The sequence below is a fragment of the Apis dorsata genome, unplaced genomic scaffold, assembly GCF_000469605.1.
Source record: "Apis dorsata unplaced genomic scaffold, Apis dorsata 1.3 scaffold_331, whole genome shotgun sequence".
In the NCBI taxonomy this organism is placed as follows: domain Eukaryota; kingdom Metazoa; phylum Arthropoda; class Insecta; order Hymenoptera; family Apidae; genus Apis; species Apis dorsata.
The window spans coordinates 70748-93201 of NW_006263599.1; the positions used below are offsets into that span (position 1 = coordinate 70748).

Below are 22454 nucleotides of genomic sequence, written 5' to 3' on the forward strand. Positions count from 1 at the left end.
ACCGCAGCTCCACCCGTTACTGTCGTGGACGGATTAGTCGGGATTGCCGTGGCAGCGGTCGCAATCGCTGCTGAAACCGAGCCTCCAGGCGACGAGGATATCGTTGATACGAGGCTCATCGAGCTCCCCACCTTCGTCGCGTTCACCTCGCTCGTCATTGTTCCCTGCGTCTCTACCTACGTCGAGTCTCACCCTTGCGAACCTCGCATATCAACGCGAAAATTCAACGCTGTTCCACCCAGGTGTGCGGCGGCGAGCTCACACCAGGCGGATCGGGTCATCGATTCGCTCCAATCTCGCTATTCAATCTAGACTCGGATCGATTCGTCGCTGTACGAGATGGACGCAGCTCCTTGGACGTTGTCGTAGGATCCTTGACACGCGTCTCGCGCTTCGCATCTCTTCCGGTGCACCGAAATACGAGCGATTAAAAACGGCTGATCGGATTCGAAAACGATTATCGACCAATTAGACCGAGAGATACGTTTCGAGTACGAACTGATCGGCGAGCATTCTCGAAAAGGTAATCGTCGAGATTAATTTCCAAACCCGAATCCTTCATAATTCGTTCTAGCTCGATGATTTCTCGCCCCCTTGGCCGGGTTTCACGAGCGGATTAAGCCGAACGGAGAAACGGGGGAGTCCTCTTCCAACTCCCTCTTCGTGTAGCTCTTCCCCCAGGTTCAATTTCGCCGGTGTAAAGGACGATTTCGTTGGCACTTGTTAGCGGCCAACCGAGCGTCGCTCATTCTCTCCCTCCCTGCGAGAACTGCCTTCTGAAACAGGGGGAGAAAAGAAAAAAGAAAAGTGGATTATAATACGGATTTGTGTAATTTCATTTTCTGTCGGAGGACGATGCAATAGTCTCGATTTATATCGTACACGTCGCGACTCGATCATTATCGTCGAGAGAGATCTTTTTCAAGGTCATTTCACCCCTAACGTTTCCACATCGCCTTCATCCCTTTCCTTTTATCGCTCGGACCATTTCCAATTGTCTCCAACCATTACGTTGTCGCGTCCTCTTTTCTTTTCTTTTTTTTTTTTTTTTTTTTTTTTTTTTTTTGGTTTCTATCGTTGGATTATGCATAATGTTTCACAAGTAACATTATCGAGAAGACGCTTGTTTAAAGTTCACGCATTATTTACTCCTCCTCCGTTGGAAATGATAGAACGGGGGAATAAATTTCCTAGAAATGAGGAATCGTATTCGCGTCGACAAGCTTTGTCTCTGTCCACTCTCACCCCCCTCAAATTTGTCCTTGCCTTCCTGAAGAACCTCTCCAACGAAACCTGGACACGAGTCTTCGAAAATCGATGACGAGCGATTCGTTCGAAACTCTCCGCGTAATAATCCAATCCTTTCGATTTTCATTTACGACCGATTAGTAGACAGATCCAATTCGGAATTTAGAGGTGGATAGACAATTTCAGGACGCGGTTCGGTTCGATTCAGGGGGAAGGGGGGATTAAAATAACAGTTTGCGAGAACGCGCTCGATAATTAAACTTGGCCGATAGTTAGCGCGGCATTGTTCCACCAACAGTTTTCCATACAAACAGTGCGGTGATTATTCATAACGGTTCGTATAAGTTCGTAACGAACGCGCGTGCAACACGCGGGTTATCCCGGGTTAAGCTGGAAATTCGGTGAACCGACGAGTAAAACGAATTCGAGGGAGAAAAATGTTCAATGCCTTCTCGAGCTGGCAGGAATCGAACTTTCCCTCGAATTAATGAAAGTCGGTGGAGGAGGGAAGGAGGAGGAGGAGGAGGAGGAGGAGGGAGAAGAAAAAGTTTTCCTCGAAACGACGCACGATTCCATTTGGACATTTAATATCGATAATTGGCACTCGATGGTGGAAACGTCGTTAACACGAGCCATCGGTAGTTCGAACACGACTTCGCATTAATTGGCACGGGCGCATTGAAATTGCAACTGCACTGCGGTTGCCTCGAGGACGCTCCTCCTGCGCGGGGGGGAGGGGGCGTTGTCGCAGGATGCGACTACCCTTGATGCACCCGGTTCACGGTGGTATAATGAACCCGGCTTGGGCGGAGTGTAACGAGCGGAAACGAGAGGAAATTATTAATCGTGAATTCGATTCCATCCAAGTTTCTCAGAAGTAAGTTTCTTTTGTTTGACGGATGTGTGCACATGTACCACGTGCTTAATTTACGAGACCTCTGAAATTCGAATTCCGTATTTCTCCGTAACGATGATTTCTTTTTTTTTAAATATCTCGACTTAAAGTGATCACATTGAAAAGTATATCGAGGAAAAACTTTTTCTTTATAAATAGATTAGGATCACAAGTTTATTCGGCTATTAATTGATAGAATATAAATCAATTCTTGATACATCACGTTAGATTTTGGAAATATTTGTGGAAAGGAAACGAAAATTTCCACGAGTCGGTTGTAATCGACCGGCTAGACTGGTGAAATCTGTCGCAGGAAACGTAAGTAACGTAAGGGAGCCGAGATTTTAATGAAAATTTACATTCACCGCGCCCGTCAGACTCGGTGCATCGTGCATCTTCTCGAGAATATCGGCTTAACTCGGTTCACCGTGTGGGAAGGAGAAGATGATTCGCAGGAGTAAGTGGACCAAGGGTCGAACGGGAGGCCCACCTCTTTCTCTCTCTCTCTCTCTCTCCCTCTCTCTCTTTCTCTGTCTCTCTCTGGCTCGACCAGCATCTGGCTGGTTATGGGTAGTTTTAGTGATTCTTACGTAACGCGGCTGAACCAAGGATCACGATTGCCGATTTGCATAATCGAACCCGGTCCACCAACAGCAGCGGCTGCTAAACGCAATTGCGGCATCTGCCGCGGCGTTAAATAAGAAACTTTCTCGCGGCATTAATTCCGTTATATAGGCTCTCGCGTTCCAATCCGCCTCGCCTCGTGGCGAGCGAAACGATCTTTTGGCGAAAGATCGTCCATTTTTTTTAACTGTACGAGACTCGGGGATGGCTCGAATCCAACGCGAGTTTCCAAGGATAGGGAGGGAGTGGAAGAGGAGGAGGAGGTCGTTGACTTCTAGTTGCTATTAGTTAATTAAACAGTTAGTCAATTTGCCGGATGCTTTCGACAAGGCGTGCCTTGGATTAATAAATTTTGCGAGTGGAAACTAGATGGAGGAAGATCGGGCAACATTTTGGACTTTGATCTTCGATACTGCTTGACGACCCGGGGGCCCCGCGCTTTATAATTAACTTTCTATCCGGCATCCCTTTTGAATCCCGACTCTCGGCAGCTCTAGTTCTCGTCTCTCGACAGGGAACGCCATCGATCGTGTTCCTTCTTGCGCCCGATCCCTATCCACCGATCCTGGTGGATTTCTAGTTTTTTTCTTTTCTTCCTTTTTTTCTTTTTTCGAGGATAGAAAGAAAGAGAAACTCTTGGACGAGAGAGCGGTTCCGTATCTGTCGATAATTGGCCGGGGAAAAAGGTCGGGAACTCAAAGGTTCGTTTCATTTTATAATTCTCTGGACGTACGATCGAACGATACACACACACACACAGACACACACACGCATATATACACGAGCGCACGGCACGTTTAATTAGTCGACAAATTTTTCGATCAATCGCTCGTCGCCGTGGGTACGCGGACAAATAACGAATGACCAATTAAATTACGCGACCTTTACCGGTTTAATAGCCCTAATTACTAACTTAACGGACTCATTGTACCCGCCTTGTATGAAAATTACCGGTCGCACGGCCCGAGATAAAAGCTCGGGGGTTCCGACCCCCGATCAATTTTTCCCCGGCGCGCGCTGTTTAATCGCGTTCGTTTGTAAAAAAGCACGCGTGTGAACACGGATTGGCCGAAAGCATCGGGAAATAATGAAAATTTCGACAGATCGTTTGACGCTCTATATACCGGAATCCTTCCGTGATTGATACAATCGAATAAGCTGTTAATGAAAAAAAAGGCAAACTTTTCAATTGTAATTGAGAGCAAAATGATTTCTTTTCTCTCTTTCTTTCCCTATTGTTTCGAAAAAATATATTATACAATAATGTGTATACTTTTTTTTAATAAATTTCGATTATATTCTCGTGAGTTGGAAAATCGCACATCTGATATCCTTTCTTTCTTTCTTTCTTTCTTTCTTTCCTTCTCTCTTTTTTCATCAAATACGATGAAAAGGCTGATGATGCATCCAGCGCTGTCTATCGATTGAATGGGCTCTTTTCGATTCGATATTCAAGCCTAGAAGAAAATCATAGGAATTGAGATCCGAGAATCGAGAAAGTAAACCATTCGCAGAACAAAAGGACTCGTCATCTTGTGGTGGTACTATCCTTTACTCGAACTAACCCTCCATTATGCTCGAGCAAATGGCGCGGAAACATTGAAGCATTGCATAAGGACCCTTTCTAAAAATGTTTCCCGAAAATGAAGGTAATTTACCACCGACTCCCCTTCATCCCCTTCTTAACAAAATAATATTTCCATTTCCTCTACGTTTAACGGATTCGCGATTCACAGAAGTGGTTATTTAATGGGGGACTCTCTCTGCTGGACTGAAAATGTATTCGTACAATATTCGTAAAAAAAATCATCATGGAACGGACAAGACGGTTCGAGAGAGGGTTTCCTTCCCCACAATAGAATTCAAACCTCGACTCGACCTTTTTCAAAACCCCTTCTCCCCTCCCTCTCTCTCCCTTTCAAAAAGAAAAGAAAAAAAATTAGGACAAACGAGAAAATTGCGGTTGGATCGAGTCGAAATTTCAAAAGAAGGGGGAAAGAGGAGGAGGAGGAGGGTGAGGTGGAAAATTCACGTGAAATCGTTAGATCGATATCGGAATTTCCGTATCACCGCAACAATACCCGTAATGTTTTTCCCGTGGAATGACAATAAACGTTTTATATATAACTAATGGAGGGAGGAGAAAGGGAAGGGATAACGGGATGGATAGAGAACAAAAGAGGGTGGCAAAGAGAGCCGTGGCGACGTATTGAATAGCGTTTTTCGCAAGAAAATGAGATTCCGTGTTCCCTCCCGCGGTACCGTGTGTACAAACGCATCTCCTCCCATCTCCCTGGGCGCATCCATGTTTTATCCCGCGTGCGAACAACGGCGAAAGAAGAACGAGAACGCAGAGTCCGGGATAGAGTCGCCAATGCGAAAGAAACGTGCACGTTTGCACGGAATATCGATCATGGGACGGTAACGATAAGATTACAATGTGCAGTCGGAAATGGTTCTTTCGTGAAAACTTCTCGTCTCTAAAAACGTCTCGTTTCATGTTCCTGAAAAATGTATATATTATATTATTATATGTATGTATATCGAAACATCTCTGCGTTAAATATAAAGATATAGAATCGATACTTAATTTCAATAGATATATAGATTTTAAAATGGATCGATCGTATTAATTTTTTTAATATGCATCTTTAATTCAATCGAAGAATTCGCGACGGAAGAATTAATTATAATCGATATTGTGAAATGTGTAATACGTTACAAGAATATTCTTTTTGATATCTTCGAGGGCAATCTTGTTTACTGGAATTTTTCTTCGAATCCTTCCCTTACGTAACGAAGGAGGCTGTTTTTCCGTTATAAATAAACGGGAATTTTTCTATATAATTTCATTGCAATGTATTTTCGAAAAAGAAGCGATGGATTTATTTCTCACGATCCACTCCGTATTGGCGTCCTCTTTTTGATAAATTGATTAGGGAAAATTCGAAGAGAGAGAGAGCTGCTTGTCAAACGTCACGATTGTGCCGCGAACGTGTCTGAAATAATCAGGTCAACGCGGTTAAACTTTCGGTACAGGCTAAAACCAATTAAGTAAATCTAATAAGATCTGACTGATATATCGGATTATGGTTATCAAAAGGAAACCAAGACTAATTATCTTGGACGTGGTGATATCTAAAGGTGTTGCTCCATACATACAATTTTATTTAAATATAGTGAAATAATTGTTAAGGAAAGAATGTTACAAAACTGCCAATTGTAAACTACTTATCGAAAAATCTTTGATTTAAAAAATATCGAGATAATGTTAACGAATGATAGACAAGCTTGTCTTTCTCGTCTTTGATATAACGTTTTTTATGAAAGTTACGATACCTCCTAAATTAATGATTTTTCGATATAAATCACTTTACACTAAAAAAAAAACTATTACATATCTTCTTCTGCCCATTTGTATCTAAAATATTTATTTCAACGATTAATTATCTCGGCTATAAATTAGTTCCACAAATTGAACAACACGAGAAATGGAAAATACACGAGAAATGCACTATTCTCCTAGTGTATATCTAATAGAAATATTTAAAAAGATTCGCAGGAATTTCCCTTGGAATTCCTGCCAGCATTCCCCACCTTTGTGCACACCTTCGAGAGGATATCTGGTGGCCTCGCGTAGAGACGCGCTTTGTGCGCCGTGACGAACGTTTCCGTGGAAACTTGGGATTCGATTGGACGACCGGAATAGAATTTCCGGTTCCGATTCCGAAAATGACGCGTTACACGCGCGTCCCTCGTGCCTCGAGCGGGGAAACTCTGTGTCGGGAAATCCGCCAAGGTTCGTTAGCCCGCGAAAGATCTTTTGAGAGCGCGTTTCCAACACGCTCGTTTACGAACAGCAGCTTACGTTCGTCGATATTCGTCCTCGTTCTTGTCGTTGTAATATCGAATCGAATCGAAGATGGTTTCTTCGAAAAAATTTCACTCAATGATTCACGTTGGCTTCGACGAAAACAGACGCAACACTCTTGCAACACTCTTGGTTGCATGGGAAAGGAAAAGCATTCGAGATAAGCATCGTGGAGAAACGGCGAGGCTATCTTAGAGGCGTTAATTGAATTCTAGAAGCTGTTAGAGGCCCATTCAAGCTTGTTAATGGCCTCCCATTGAATCGTAACCTCTTTAAAAACCTGGTAACCCGGGGCCTCTCTTTCGAGGGTGTAAGCATCTCTTCAAGACGTTTCGCGGGGGGAGGGGGGCGAAGAGGTAGAATCAACGAGATTGAATTAACTATGGAAGAAGGGGGAAGGTGTATATAATTAAATAGGTAGCTCTCTCGACATCGAGGGACGTTGAGAACGAGAACAACGAACGAGAGAAACTCCGTCGTTCGAAGCTGCAAACGGAACATTTGACGCGAAGGTGTTAACACGTGTAGTACGGGTCGCCAGACATACCGACGACCTGAAGTCTGTGTACACGCAGACCGCAAAGTGCGCCGCGGCGCAATGCAATATCTCGGCCAAGACTTTGGGAATGCGAGGAATACGAGCGTAAAGAAACGTGTAATATTTCAACTCGTTTGAGGAGATGTCTTCCCGTTTATCCGTTTATTTGTGGAAAATTATTATCTGGGAAGAGATCATCGATGCGAGAATACGAGGATAATAAAGGAAATGGAACGTGTATACGATTGAATTAACACGACACGACCGAGGATACTATCGAAAGAGGTAAATCGTCTTCGTCCCCGTCCATGATGATTTCCGCTTCGACTTCAATTCAGGAGGTAATATTTTCAGGAAATGAACGTCGATTCCTGGAGGAGGACGTTTCCAGACGCCTAAGTTTTCATTAATTATTCCGAGCCGGTTAATTACGGGATTCCGCGCCGGTGTACATCGGCGTGGAGCATCTCCGGCGCGCAGTAACCGAGCGAACGAGATTCTATCCGAGATTTCCCCCCCTCTGACTGAATTTTTTCCCCCCGATCCGCTAACACTATTAAACACAGTGAAAATAAATCGAGCCCGGATCCATAAATTTCCCCGGTTTATCGCCTCCTTTCTTCCTTTCTTTCTTTCTTTCTTTCTTTCTTTTTTCCTTGCGCTACTACGGTATTAAAAACCTTTCTTCCCTTTCCATCCTTCTTCTTTTTTCCTTTCTTTTTCCCGTTCTGCACAGAAGCGTTCCGCACGCGCACGCGTTTCGCACGCCCAAACATCTCGAAATCTCTCCTCTCCCTCGTCCCTAATAAAACGAAAGGAAGAGGGAAAGAGTCTCGTACACCATCGTCGTTTTCACGTGTTCTCGCGCTCGTTCTCGTCGATTCGCGGCCGCGAATGCCGTATGGTCGAGCGTGCAAGGAGCGAGAGGGGACGGGACGAGAGGACGTTAAACACGGGAGACGAGCACTCTGAAAATCATCGTGCAGCGAGAAAGTGGTTGGAAGGGGTCAAGGGGGTGCTCCAGCTTGCTCCAGTTAAGTCAAACTGCTGACTGGTGACGGCTGACGATCCGACAGATGCTTCTCTGCCCATCGAAACCTCTCCTATTTTTTCCATCCCCTATCGATTTCTCGTTGATTTCTCGAGAAATCCCCCCTCCTCGATGACGATCCTTGTCGAGGAGAAAAGTCCCGTAAATCGTAAAAAACGGTTAGAATTGGTATAGAGGATAAGGAATGATAATGGGGAGAAGAGAGGAGGAAAAGCACTCCTCTCGAGAAGAGGAGTGCAACTCGCCAAAACCACTTCTTCGATGTTTCCTGTTCCCTTCGACCGACACCTCGAACTTACTTCCAAGTGTTCGATAATTCCTTGACCACCGAATCTCCGTGTTTAGCGCCACTCCTCGCACGCCAGTGGTGGACGGAAATTAGCACGATCTCTTCTTGGTGTTGTTGTTTCAATTTCCAACCTGCGATTTTTCGCGTGGATAAAGAAAAACCGAATATCGAATGACTTCAACGATTCCATCATTTCCACCAAGCTTTTTTTCTTTTTCTTTTTCTTTCTTCAGCGGATTAATCTCCTGCGGGCGTTTGAAACTCGGAGCAGAAATCATAATTGATTTGACTAATTTATGAAAAGAGGAAAGAGAGGAAGGGTGAAAGAGGGGAAGGAGAAACGGGTCAAAGCTCGTTATTCTCTCCACTGGAGAACAGCCGGCAGAATTTCTGGGGGGACAGAATTTCTCGAGGCCACAATGCTCGACGCGTAAACCCGTGATTACTATTGGCGTTACCGTTGTTCCATCTTGTCCCATTGTAGGGACGATTCCGCCTCGAAGAATCATACGAAATAGAGAAATAAATTCGATAGCTATAAAAATTTGGGCGGAGCTTTAATAATTTGGGAAATGTGTAATGTTTTTTTTTTTTCACGCTCGAATTATTATCCGTTCGGAAAATCTCGTCGAGAGAGCACCTCGACTCGTGCTCTCTTTCGATTCGGGTCAACCATTTGGCCGGTATAAATGAACGGTTGAAATATTCAGAGATAATCGCGACGCGTGCGCCACCCGTGTATCATTATTAACACGCGAAAATTTATCTGTGATACCATTTGGTGGATGCATAATCATTCTTACCGAAAATATATATATATTTATACATGCAGTCACGTAGATCGTATATACAAGCGAATTATAAAAGGCGGCCACATCGTTTCGACGAAGACAAATGTGCATTTATTTACCGGGCAAAAATTTCATTTCCAAGAGTCATTAGACCTGGGGATATTGGCACGAGCCTCTATGCAACTACTTCGCAACTTTCCTCCAGTCCAAGCTATAAATAAAGAGGTCACATCGCTCGAGAAACCGATCAATCAACGCGACTGCATAGCAACTTATTGTCCTTATTGAAAAATTATATATAGGAGAGAGAGAGAGAGAGAGAGGAAAAAAAAAAGAACGCAATTTTTACCTGGGAATGGGAGGTGAAATAGAAGGTTGAAGAGGGAAATTTGTATTCTTATACTCTTCTTGAGAGCAACGAGAAGAGATTATCGCTCCTTCGAGATAAAAAACGATTTTATCTCGAAGGAAAAACATATGGATGGAAGTAAGCAAACGCGTTTCCATTGACTAACTAGCCCGTTTTAAATTTCTTTCTCGCGTGGAGGAATTATTCGCTTATTGAGTTGAGTGGGCTCGGGCTTCCGACCAAAAACTCTTGTTCCATTTTCCGCAGGGCCGACCAATTCGATTTATAAACGAACACGCTCCCTCGAATGCGCGAAATCGATCATTCGATAATTGGAGGGAGGAGAGGAGAGGAGAGGAGAGGGGAGGGAAGGAGGGAGGTCGTAGATCGGTAGCCTCGTGGAGAGGACGTTCGACAATCGAGCAGACGGCCGATTATTTGAAACGAATGACGGAGACTCGAAGCGACATCAAGCATTCATCGATGCATCGTTTAATGGAACGATCGTGGAACGTGACCGGCCTTTGTTAAGTTAAATTCGATGGAAAATAGCTCGAAATTTATCGTGGCCCACAATTGTGCTTTCGTTAACTCGTTCCCTTTAACTCGTTCAAACTAAACTGCTTCGTAATTTTCTCCATTTATTCGCGGGGGAGCAAATTAGATGTCGCGAATTAGAATTTACTCGAGGGAGATTCTGAGAAAAAGGGGGGGGGAAAAAAGGAGAAAAGGAACGATATAGAAATTTTCTTAGAAAATTTTTCCACCTACAATCGCGCGTTAATCGTCCTGCTACCGAGAGATTATTCAGATTTAGTCCCGGATTAAGTCTTTTCTCTTCTCCTCTGTCGGCTTTTCCCGGATGAAATCCATGAACGTGGCAAATCCGGAAGGCCGGATCTCGGTATATCGAAGAAGCAACGCGAGCATATAACGTTTCGCCGAAAATATGAAGATAGACGGAGACGTAAATCAAACGATATCGATATTGCTGCTTTAATAAATGATCTCGAACCGTAAAAAAAAAAAAAAAGAAATAGCTGGAAAACAGAGATGAACGAACAAAGAAAAATGTGTTACGCGAAATAAATAGAAAAAAGAAAAAAAAGTATCGAAAATTTGACAGGAAAAAAAAAATAAAAAAACCGGAATGGGAAAGTAGTTCACGGATCGTGGTAGAGAAAAACTCGTTTCAAACTCGTAAAATGATTTCCACTCTAAGTTTGATATAATTTGCATATGCGGTGCATCTCGTCCATCGTCCTCTCACCTTTACTCCCAAAACCCGATACACCGAGCCACGAATTTCGGGCTTTCGACTCTAACTGCGTGCAGTTTCCACCGATTTTCCGACGATTAAGTACATTAGCCGTAATGACGGTACGTCAAGAGGGGAGAGGGGGTGTTCAAAGGGTACTCTCCGCCTGGCCCTGGCTCAAACCTCTACAGGGAATCTATTCTCTCGAGGGCATTCTCGACAAAACGGAATTCACTGTTTCAGCTCGCGCACAACTGGCCGACAATTAACAGAGGAGGAACGGGCGTTCCGTTGAAAAATCAATGGCCAATCCGCCGAGGAGTCTCTTCGGGAATCGGGGAGAATGCACGCGCGGATATGTGGGGATACGGGGATCAAGGCGAGGATCGATCGTCGTCGATAAAGGATAAACGTGGAAAAGAAGGAAGAAGATGTGAAAGGAGGATTGTACGAGGATATTGCTACGATATAATCCGTAAATAACGTAACAACGCATCTCGACGAGAAAATTGTTAGATTCGCTTACCAGGTTACACGCGTCGGAACCTGGATCCGCATCGCGCACCATCGTCCTGCGAGTGGTGGTCGCGTGATCACCTATCGCACGGTTACATAGTGAATGTTGTTCGCACACGGGACAGAAGACAGGTGTTTTTTTAATTTCTCACTTCTCGAGTCCCCCCTCCGCACTCCAACGAAAAGAAATATCTTAATCCCGATCCGAAAGAATGGAAAACGCTGGGGATGGAACGCGAGATGGAACGCGGAAAAACGCGGACACCGAGGCGACACACCTCTGTGCCGACAGCGACGACAGAGTTGATGCGGACCGCGGAAGGGAGGCTGCGAAACTGAGATGAAACCACGGCGCAACCCCGGTGCGCGCGCGCACCAAAACCACCCCCGGAATACACGGAAGCAGCCCGGCCGAACCAACACTACCCCCTCCCCGCCTACAATACTACCCTCCAGGACTACGACGAGGACGAGGACGACGACGACGACGACGACGACGACGATGATGCTCCCGCTTCCATTTTTCTCCTATCTCGTTCCCTTTCCTCTTTTCAGCCCTCCTTCCTTAAGCTTCCCGCTACCCTTTGACCGCCAAACATCCAGCACGCTGCTCCGTTTCTTATCTTCTCTTCTTATCGAATTCAATCGATGCATCCCCCTCCTCCCCCGATCTTGTGACGATCGAGGACGACGCATAGTTGTTTGTACTCGTCTCTCGTCACGCTGCTCACTCGATCGATCGATTCACCAATTGTGAAAGCTGTCTGGAGAAGAGGAACGAATTAGGAGTTAATTGTAGAGAAGGTTATATTGTGGAAGGATTATAGTTATTCGAGGTCAAGATTTATAAATATATATATATGTATGTCTTTGTAGTATTCTATCTAAATTATATATTTAACAGATAAAGTATCGTAGTATCGTGTAGCATGAGAAAAAAGAGAATGGAGAATGTGATAAAACAAGTTTCAAGCTTTTCCAGTGAAATTTCACGCGATTAGAGTTCACGTGGGTGAAGCTCAATCGCTCATCGATAGTGCTCGAACAATGTTGCTCATTCCAGTGAGTTTAATTGGCAATTATGTGGCCGTTGGCAAACCTATATTTTTTTACATTTAGTTAATCGAAACGCGGCCTCATAGAGAACCCCTGTCTGTCTACTTCCAATTACCCTCGATCCACGTTTTCCCAAATTCGCGTTAAATCGTTGACCGAACCGAACTTTCGCATATATATATCGAATCTCGTTTCGAAACAACTGTTTTAGTAAATTTCTTGAATTGAATGCGCTGCCGATTTATGCACCGACGAAACGATAATCGAAAAAAGTAAATGTAAACGAATAAAATGAAATCGCGGTTATGAATAAACGAATTGAACGTACAAATGAATAACTAGATTATTCTATTCGTGTGATTGCGAAATAATCTTTGCCAAACATGATCCGTATCCAAGGTTATATTTTTTGCGCAACACAACAAGAAGCACGACGTAATTTGGGCGTTAAATAAAAATACTAGGAGAGAAATTTCGTGTGAGGAAAAAAGACGAAAGGTAAGCTTTATTAAGGGATCTTTAATAAAAATGTACGGTCGTGGAGTAGCCGTAGGTGATGAAGATTGATGGAAGGAAGGAGATTGCCAGTGAATTTTACTTTCGTTGTATTTGTTAAAATCGGTCCACGTTAATCGAAAAAGATACGAAAAAAGATACAAAGCGTGGATGTTTCTTAATTAACGAAATACAAGGAGAAATAAAAATCACTTGGAAAATTCGATAGGAAGGGAAATTGTTGAAATCTGAATCAGGTGAATCATTTTCGAGCTTGGATTAAAATTGAAACCGACGTTCCAATTCCACTATCTAGTTTTACGAGAGGTTACAGTCACCGTGTAATCGTTATGTACTTACGAGAGTAAACGAGAGCACTTTCGAGGCGTGAAGTTGCTCGTTGTCTACGAGAATTAAGTTTCCCATCGACGAGTTTCATCGACGGGTTTGAACAAGCTCTGATACAAGCATCTTCCTACTAAATATACCCGAAACATTTATTTGACGACTTTCAAAAACCGGGCAAACTATTGTCGAATCGCGAACTATTCATCGATGTTTCGCTTCAGCTTGGATATCACGTCACAATCGATGAACACGCGACGTATTTCGAGCGCAACGTATGTTAAAACTCTGTTCTCTATTTTTTCCCTAACATTCTCGGATGAAACTCGTCTCGTCGTTCGAGAGTGAAAAGTGATTTTCCGAGCGTCTACGGGGAAATTATTCCCCCGTAGTTTGTTCCCCTAATTTTTCCCCAACACTTTCGTCCGTTTCCAAGGATTCCGGCAAGGCGTCCCCGTAATTACACAGCCTTCTATTCAGAGTGGCCTCGAGCGCGTCCCAAGATGGCAATTCGTCTTCGTTCTTCGATTCGGCGTAGTCCAATTCCTTGCTTCGAGCGCTTCGTGTTGTGCTCCACGTCGGTGACTCCTCTCGACTGATCATCTCTGTGTTGAATTTACCTTTGCCCGTGTTATGATTCTGGCGTAAACTCGACCGAACCGACGAATTCCCTGAAATTGAAAAAGTTGTTTTCATACCGTTATCGTAATCTACTCTTCTAAGAAACCAACTGCGTACGCTCTTGTTTATATACACACTCTTATTATGAATTGCGAATTATCGTAAAGCATCATATTCGAAGGCCACGAAATCGATCGAATAAAAATAAAATATAGAAAAGACCTAATATGTAATATATATTACAATAATTTATATAAATAAATAAAATATATAAATAAAATATATTACAATAATTTTTATATATATATATTATAATAATTTATATATATATATATGTATGTATAACCTTTAATGGCATCCCAAATTGGAGTGCGGTATCTCCTTAGCGTGATCGTCCCCATTATGGAATCTATGGATGAGTTGAAAGAGGACAACGAATTCGAGTCCCAGGTGTTGCAAGAAGAAAACTGCCTCCTCAATGCGTCGCGTCTCAAAGTGTCGTGCATTTCTTGTATCTCTTTCTCGAGCTGCTTTTGATGCTCGGCGATGATTCGCCGCTCCCTTATTTCCGGCGATAATGGCCGTGGGGGTGAATCCAAGAGATCCGTCTCCGGCCTGGAACGAACAAAAGCGTATCTATTATGCGTCGGGGAGAGGAATCAAAGGAAAACCGCGCGCCATTAATGAAGCTTCGAAACTGGCATCTTCTTAGAGTCAATCGTACCTCGGTCTATAAAGCTGTCTCGGCGAGTCGGATGTGTACACGCTTCCGGTCTTCCTCGAGGAGCGACGAGAGAATTCTCTGGCCACGCGTTGCACCGCGTCCAACACGACCACCCGCTCCTCTCGTGGCAAAAAGGCGGCCGCTTCTTGCACGACCTGTGATGGGAAAAAACTCTCTTTCTCTCTTTCTATTCTTCTATTCTAGAGAAAAAAGAAACACGATAGATAAAAGGAGAAACTGTTTCTTTTCCCTTTTTTTATCTAAGCAAGGTGTCCAGCAAGGTGTTTGAAAAGAAAGAAGGGGGAGAGGGAAAGGAATATTTGATAAATCGAGCACGCTGAAATCTGCGAAGGAGAGAAAGATACGGAGAGATTGGGTTTGGAGGATTTTAGTCAGGATTAAACTTAGTTTCGAAGCGCAAAACGCATTTTCCATAAGCATAAGGGGGAGTGAATCGCTCCTTAAGTAGAAAGTTAGCTGGCACATGGAGGATGGAGGCGAGAAGAGGAGGAGGCAACTCCTCGGGGCGAGAGGGCAAAGTAAATACGCGTTCACTTTTTCCCTTTTTATTCGCTTTCTGGTGGGTCTGGAAATATAATACATGCATATTCGGAATGCCAGGAACACGGCAACCCGTGTCGTCTTTTTACTTCGTCTTTCGAGGCAAAATCGAAATGGAAAGATACGAGGAAAAATCGCGACGAATCCCCTGTCCGTTCCATTCTAATCTAATCAAATGATCCTGGCAAATAAACTTGCCTACTCGAAGACGAACCATGGAGTTCGATTTCAGCTGAAGTGGATCCCGTTGAGGAGGACTTGAACTTCGAATCGAAATTTTTTCGAGATAAAATTACGCCAGAGAACGATATTTGCACGCGGAAATTAAGTGAAATTAACGAGAGCGCACGATTTTTCTTAGGTTTATTCGACAAATAAAGATATAAAAATTGATAAAGATAAAAAAAAAGATACATTCTTTCGTTTTCCTCTATCTATCTATAATAGAAATTTAACAAAGTTAAATCGAGATTCTCTTCGAGCATCGAAGTTTTATTCAATTAGAAAACTGATTCCGCATTTCACCCACGATAAAATCTCTTTCTTTCGAGAAACTTATTATCCGCGATAACAATAGCGCAAAGTCGAAGAAATAACCAACGATGATGATATTTTTTTCATCTTTAAATCGATTATTATCGAAATAAAATAAAATAAAATAAAACAAGATCTTTCTTTCTCAAGAGAGAGAAATGTTTCGCGCAAGAGACGAAGACAGGGGAATGCTTTGTGTCGCACGAAGTTTGGAAAGGTTTGAACACTGAAGTCCACTGTCTCGCGGGAGACCAGACGGGGAACGAGCAAAGAATCGAACGTCGTTTATTTTGTTCGAAAGAACGGCCATCCCGGATACCTGGAACGATGAGAACATTAATCGGGTAAGTAACAATCGTCTCAGAAACCTCTACAAGGGAATTCCAATTGTAATTGCCATGTTCGACGCCAAAAAATCGAACATGGTTTTATCGTATTTATCAGTATACGATCATCAAATTATCCTTTTTCATCTTATTTCATCCGTTTGCAACGAATTTGAATTTTTAATTTCGTTCGTGCGATTTCCTTTTTTTCTTTTTCTTTTTTTCAGAATGGAAGATCCACGCGAATCCAAGACAATTGAGGAAGGAAAGAGACAAAGAGGGAAAGATTTTCCGTGGGAAATATGGTTGGCAGGCAGGATCGAAGGGTTGGGTGGGCAAGTTAGCTCGGTGTTACTTCATCCGAGGAAAAGAGGATCGAAGAATTTCTCGGTGAACGGCGTTAGTCGAGGAAAATAGGATCCCCAGGATCGTGGCTGACGAAAAATTTGGTCGTCGCTTTACAGATATCGACAAGGGAGGATTGGCCTAACGTCCAACCCCCGCCCGAACCCTGGCTGACACCTATTAGGATTGGTTTAACTGGATCCTCCCACGAATGCCGAAACGTTTAAGGCCATCCAAAGAGTCCGCTAACCTTCGAGAAAATCCCTTTGAATCCCGATAAACTCTCGTCGGGTGTTCTGTTTCGGGAAGCCAAGGTTGAGCGATTTTTCTTAATGGATGGTCAAAAAAAAAAAACAAATTTTAATCCACTTTAAATGTTCATGTTCTCCAATTTGCATTTCTGTTCCTCCATTTTTAGAAGAGCTCTTACTAATTGGCACCTGGATAAAAGAATGGGAAGAAGAGATCGTCGCGATGAATCATCATTTCGATGAATCCAATGATTTGATTTTTACGGTTTTTATTATTGTTATTAACATTTCCTCAACGAAATCCTTTTATTCTGATTTTCGCCATTGAAGCAATTGTAGTAGAATACCATTTATTTTTCATTATTTGGATAATTTTATTTCCATTTTTCTGTACGTAAAATGAAATGATGTTTCTGGTAATAGTAATAGGATCGATTCAATTATAAATATTTTAATTCGATATAGTCACTAGACTTGATTGAAAATTGTTAATTTGATTTTTTATTACGAAAGACTTGTATTATATTGAAATAAAAGTAGCATGTATTAATTGTCATCTAAATATTTTATATTTTATTCTTCATATACTTTTTTTATTTTCTTTTTTGTCCAATTCGACTCAAGAAGTCATAATTTTCTTTTATAGTAATTTACACATTTATATATTTTTAATTTCGCATTCGAATATTATCGTAAAATATAATAAAATCGAAGATCAAATTACAGCTTGAATGATCATTCTTGTTCAAAAATGATTAAATATCCAACGAGAGGATTATTTTTTTATCAAACTGTCTGTACACATATAAGTAAGTACGTTTTGCAAGAACATCGTTCCCTACTTCTTGTACTATCGTTGTGGCAACTCTTCTCGTCGTTATTACGGTAACACGATCCTTTGAAGTAACGTCGCAACCCGATTTTATGATCTCTCCTTAAACCAAGGTTTCACTTCGCAGTTTCTCGTCCCCGGCTTTCCCGAAGCATTAAACCGGATTTCAAACTGCCGGTTGAAAATGCAAGAAAAACGGAAGTCGTTCTTCTACGCGGAAGATTAAGAAGCGCGCTTAGTAAAAAAAAACGGCCATCTTTTTAAATACGTCCTTTGATTACGCTTGTAATCAAGCTTAATCTTAGCGTTCGAACCTTTGCCCTTCCTCCCTCTTCCCTCGAAAATAATAAGTCTGAGTTAATTAACAATTGCTACTACACGCTTGAATAAGCGAATAACTTCATTAAAGATATTAAACGAGCGCAACATTAAAAGTAATAAAAAAAATGTTGCTCTGGTTTCAATTACAACAACGTTGTAATTGAGAAGTTAATGTACACAAAATAAATTCTCTCGTGGAAAATTCTTTTTCCGATTATTATAGTATTTCTTCCTTTTTTTTATATATATAATTTATGATTTCGTATATCTTTAAATTGTCAGTGTTGTATAGTAATCGAGTTATTGTTAGATACGAAGAAAAATTAAAAAAGAATCTTTCTCCCGAAGAAATTGTTGCGAATCTCTATGATATTCGATAATTCACTTTATCGTTTAAAATTAATAAAGTATTTGCTCCGCATCGTTCCTCCTGTTATTATAAAACTATACGAATATAAATGTGCGAATAAAATAATGTTAATGAAGAAAGTATTATTCGAAATTGAATATCACGTGGCAAAAATGAATTTTATAATTAATTTTTCTATTATTTTCCAGACGAAAATACGAAAATACTTTAATATATAATATATTTCTTTATAATTTTAATTAATACATTATACATACATACATAATAATTATTTAATTCAATGTTGTAAAGTTATTTCGAAAAAATTCAATCGTATTTCCAAAACTATTTTTTTTTTAAATCCTTTTTATTTTTCACAAAAAACAAAACGAAATAACCGTTGTTATTTCATGTTAAGAATAAAATTCATAAAATATGAATTGTACGCGTTTTTCCTCACTGAAAAAAAAATATATAAAACAAAAAAGGATTTTTAATTCCGCGTATCTCGAAATGGTACGCGATTTCTCCTCGATTTGCCGATTTCTGTTACCACGGCCAAAATGTTTTATATTTAATAAATAAAAAAAAAAGAGTGATTTAATACACACGTCCCATTAACGCTTATTTGCGCCCCGATTAAAAGTCAATTTATATTCGTCGGAGATTCATGCGAACGGAAAAGAGGAACGATGCAGGAACGATCGGGTCTCTTAAACAGCGACGTGTGAGCGACGTTTAATTCTCGTTGTCAAGAAAGAAGTTTCCTGGAGGGAGATAAACGTTCTTTCCAGCCTATCACACACCCACACACACATACACACACCCGCGCGTATGTCAAGATCTTTTTTTTTTTATTTTTCGCGTACATGACTTCGAGTCTCATCCAATCAATCCTTTCATATCGTACGCGATTAATCGCGATTAAAGGAGTTAGTCGATCCTAACACGGTTATCAGCGTCGCTATTAAATCGACTGCCATTCAACGTATATATATATATATATATATATATACACATAGATAGATATAAGAGTAATGGGAGTAATGGGTGGCGTGTCAAGGAAGAAGCGGATCGTCGGAAATGGCAGAACTCGAGCAACGAAGTCTTGCGAACTCCTTCGAGTTCCGCCTCTCGATATTATTGTCGTCGTCGATCCGACGTCGTGGGTCCCCAACGTGTTCCCAACGCATTGGGCGCGTACCATGGCGAAATTACTGTCCTGGAATTGCCTTCCGTGCACCGGAAATCCGTGCTCGTCTAATCTAATGAAACTGCGCGAACTGTGTGTAATTAAGGTGGCTCGCGTTTGCCGGGCGCGGAATGAAAGCTGGGCCGAAACTCCAAACCCCGGGCAAACAGTGGAAACGCGAAGGAAGATGCGAGTTTTGTCGCATGGAAAATTATTACGGACAAATATTATGAACCTGTATGTATATATTCAAGCCGAAACTATAATCGATGATTTATGTTCTGTCAATTTATGTGTCTGATTGTTGATCAACATCATCATTGTACGTTATCTCGTTTTAATCTTTTTCAAATTACAAATAATATTCAATATAAAGAGGTAATCCGAATTAAGTAATCTCTGAAAAAAATGTTCGATCGAAGGAAAGGAGAAGAAACGGAGAGGAGGGGGAGAGGAAAGAGTGTTTTGGTGGAAACTTACCCTGAATTTACCGAGGGAGACGATGGCAGAGATTAGATCTCCTGGGCCGCGGTGTCGAGTTCGGGATCTGCTCATCGACGCGACATACGTCAAAGGGCTGGCATCCCTCAATTCCGTGTGTCCTGCAACCCCTAACAAAAATATTGATCTTGCTTGCTCGGCTTCCTGTAGGCGGTACACGTACGCCTCGCCTCGCCTTACGTAAAACGGTTGCGCCAGAAATTTGCCTACGTCATCGAAACGGGGGACGTTGATTTAAAACGCGATACCCGTCCTCTGCCGTGCCGGCCGGCTTCAACCGTTCATCCATCGCACGAGGTATTTCCACCTCGAATTTCCATCCCGCGTATGATATTCCCCCGCTCCTCGCGTCAACGTAAATCTTTGTCACTTCCGCGCGTTTAGCCTCGCCCCGGTTGAATAACACTCCTCGTTCAATTTTTAATGCCGAGCACGTTTAGTCACGTGCGCGATCGCGGCTGGATAGATTTGTAAAAAAAAAAGAAATTTATATATATATAGGATACTCGGTAGCCTTGGTGAAAGTATTTCGATTTTTGTAATATAATTGGGATAATGTTCGAAGAACTCGTAGTGGTTACACGCGTTTAAATGATATCGACGACGAGAAGTGAACATCGCGTGAAATTTTCGTTGAAATAAAGAGAAGAAAGGAAAAAATGAAGATTGATATTTTTCGTTCGTTCTCTTTTTCTTTTTTTTTTTTTTTTTTTTTTAATTATTTTATACGAACAAAGCCTCTTTCATTCCAGGGAAAGCCGAATATTGATAAAAATTTTGCCATTGGGATTTTCCTTTTTTTTTTGTACGGATACCGTACTACGGTATTGGCTTTTTTCTCGTCGATTCTCAGGCTAAATACTCGCCGTGTATATATATATGTATATATATATACACAACTGGGAAATAATTAATTTCACTCGATGTTGCTTCATTCGTAAGAAGCTCGGATATTTTCGAACAAGGGAAACTAAAATTTTCCCGTGAAAACAAGAACTCGGAGGAGGTGGAGAATCTAATTAATTTTCTAAAACTCAAACATCCAACCGTAATACCTTATTATACGTATATAATAATACAACGACAAGTTTCCATCGAATGGAACGTAATAATGTAAGCAGTAAAGTTTGTTTAAGCAAGCTGTGTTCGCTAATTTATCGTGTCAAGTTTTAGCTAGCAATTCCTTTTCTCTTTTTCTTTTTTTTATCATCATTATCTTACCATTATTGTAGTCAGACGTTCTTTGCGATCCCGTCAGGTAATCGAATAACTCGCTGGCTCTGGAATATATGCTCCTCCTTCTCCTCCTCGCGATCGTGCTGACACTTCTAACCTTGCTCCACGTTGAGAACGAGCTGGGCCCTTTGTTCCCCGCGAACGTTAGATCGAATTTAATCGTTCTGTCTCTGGGAAGGAAAATCAGGGGCAAAAAGTTCCCCGAACGTTCGATCATCCTCGCCATATTTTCGGCCCAATGCCATCCCTTGGACAGATAATCCACGATCCCGTTACCCGGCGTAATTTCCTCCGTCACAACAGATTTGCAAAACATCGACAATGATCCCATCTCGCCCCGGTAAAGTTCTTCCCTCCTCTTCCAGGAGGTCGCCAACCAACCGTGCTCGCGCGTGCCGTTGAAAAGATTGTTCAAATACGGACGTAGAACAGGCTCGAGGATCTTTCGATCGTTCTCCATGCCTTGAACGAAACGAAACAAAAAAATTTTTTAGTTAATCGAAACGAGTATCGTTCCATCAAAGAATTATTCTTATCCTTACCAAAGTGTAACCAATGTAGAAGCATCTTGGTCATCACAGGCATCGACTCCAAATCCGTGTTAACAGTTTCTCGATCATTTCTAACGGCATCGATTAAAAGTCCAATCGAGTAATCGAACTGACTGGTCGTGTTGTAATGCCTCTTCCTCCTCGGCACCGCGTAACGATCGTGGATTCGCATCTTTCGTTCCGTTGCCAGGTGAATCTGATCCCAAGCCTGCGTCGAAACCAGCTTCAACAGGAACACGAGACTTTCCACCTGTTCCGTGGCGCAATACGATAGTTCCGGCAAGTTCGAATAGCAATTGCGATTATCCAAATTGTCCTACGTGGAAAGTATAGTATTCTCTCTCTTTCTCTCTTTCTCTCCTCTCTCTATTATCGAAATTCCGTACCTGTAACAAAGAGTCCCTAGCGGCCAAAGCTTGTCCCACGATCATGGTCAGATACTCGAATTGCCTTTCGCTGTATCCGTGATAATCGTCGTTGTTTAATCCTCTTCCATGCGGCAAAGCGATGATCTCGCGCCATCTAACGATAAGTTCGTTCTCCATAAGGTCGAGGGGTCTGGCAACGTCGCGCGTTATCGAGAAGGAATAAGAATGAAGCGTTTCCAAATAAGATTCCAACGAACGGCAATCGGAGGCGTAAGACTCTTCGTGATGCGATATTCCACCTTTGACAAATAAAATAGAAATGTATGTATCGAAACTTTTTCCAATTTCTTCTTAATTAAATCGTGTCGCGATTAAATGGCAACAACAACAATCGTACGATATATATATATATATAT

The 22454-nt window shown here is 42.0% G+C and overlaps 3 protein-coding genes and 1 long non-coding RNA gene across 4 annotated transcripts in view; 1 reads left to right on the top strand and 3 right to left on the bottom strand.

Moving 5' to 3' along the window:
* LOC102673297 overlaps positions 1 to 260 on the bottom strand; it is a 47309-nt gene extending 47049 nt beyond the window's left edge. Inside the window, exon 1 of the mRNA XM_031511582.1 lies at positions 1 to 260. Coding sequence (XP_031367442.1) covers positions 1 to 158 — 158 coding nt within the window. The 5' untranslated portion in view covers positions 159 to 260.
* Positions 1 to 11353, top strand: part of LOC116185921 — a 15220-nt gene extending 3867 nt beyond the window's left edge. The window contains 3 exon segments of the mRNA XM_031511579.1: positions 11158 to 11229; positions 11231 to 11256; positions 11258 to 11353. Coding sequence (XP_031367439.1) covers positions 11158 to 11229; positions 11231 to 11256; positions 11258 to 11324 — 165 coding nt within the window. The 3' untranslated portion in view covers positions 11325 to 11353.
* A 608-nt stretch (positions 11354 to 11961) lies between these two features.
* Positions 11962 to 13483, bottom strand: LOC116185925. Its single transcript, XR_004150824.1, has 2 exons — positions 13338 to 13483; positions 11962 to 12194 (listed from the first exon to the last, which is right to left on the bottom strand). It is a non-coding gene; the product is annotated as an uncharacterized LOC116185925 (long non-coding RNA).
* Positions 13484 to 13670: 187 nt separating this feature from the next.
* LOC116185920 overlaps positions 13671 to 22454 on the bottom strand; it is a 13720-nt gene continuing 4936 nt past the window's right edge. The window contains exons 9-15 of the mRNA XM_031511570.1: positions 22057 to 22337; positions 21662 to 21986; positions 21105 to 21581; positions 19863 to 19993; positions 14672 to 14826; positions 14294 to 14562; positions 13671 to 13997 (exon numbers count right to left, since the gene is read on the bottom strand). Coding sequence (XP_031367430.1) covers positions 13705 to 13997; positions 14294 to 14562; positions 14672 to 14826; positions 19863 to 19993; positions 21105 to 21581; positions 21662 to 21986; positions 22057 to 22337 — 1931 coding nt within the window. The 3' untranslated portion in view covers positions 13671 to 13704. The remainder of the gene's footprint in view (positions 13998 to 14293; positions 14563 to 14671; positions 14827 to 19862; positions 19994 to 21104; positions 21582 to 21661; positions 21987 to 22056; positions 22338 to 22454) is intronic.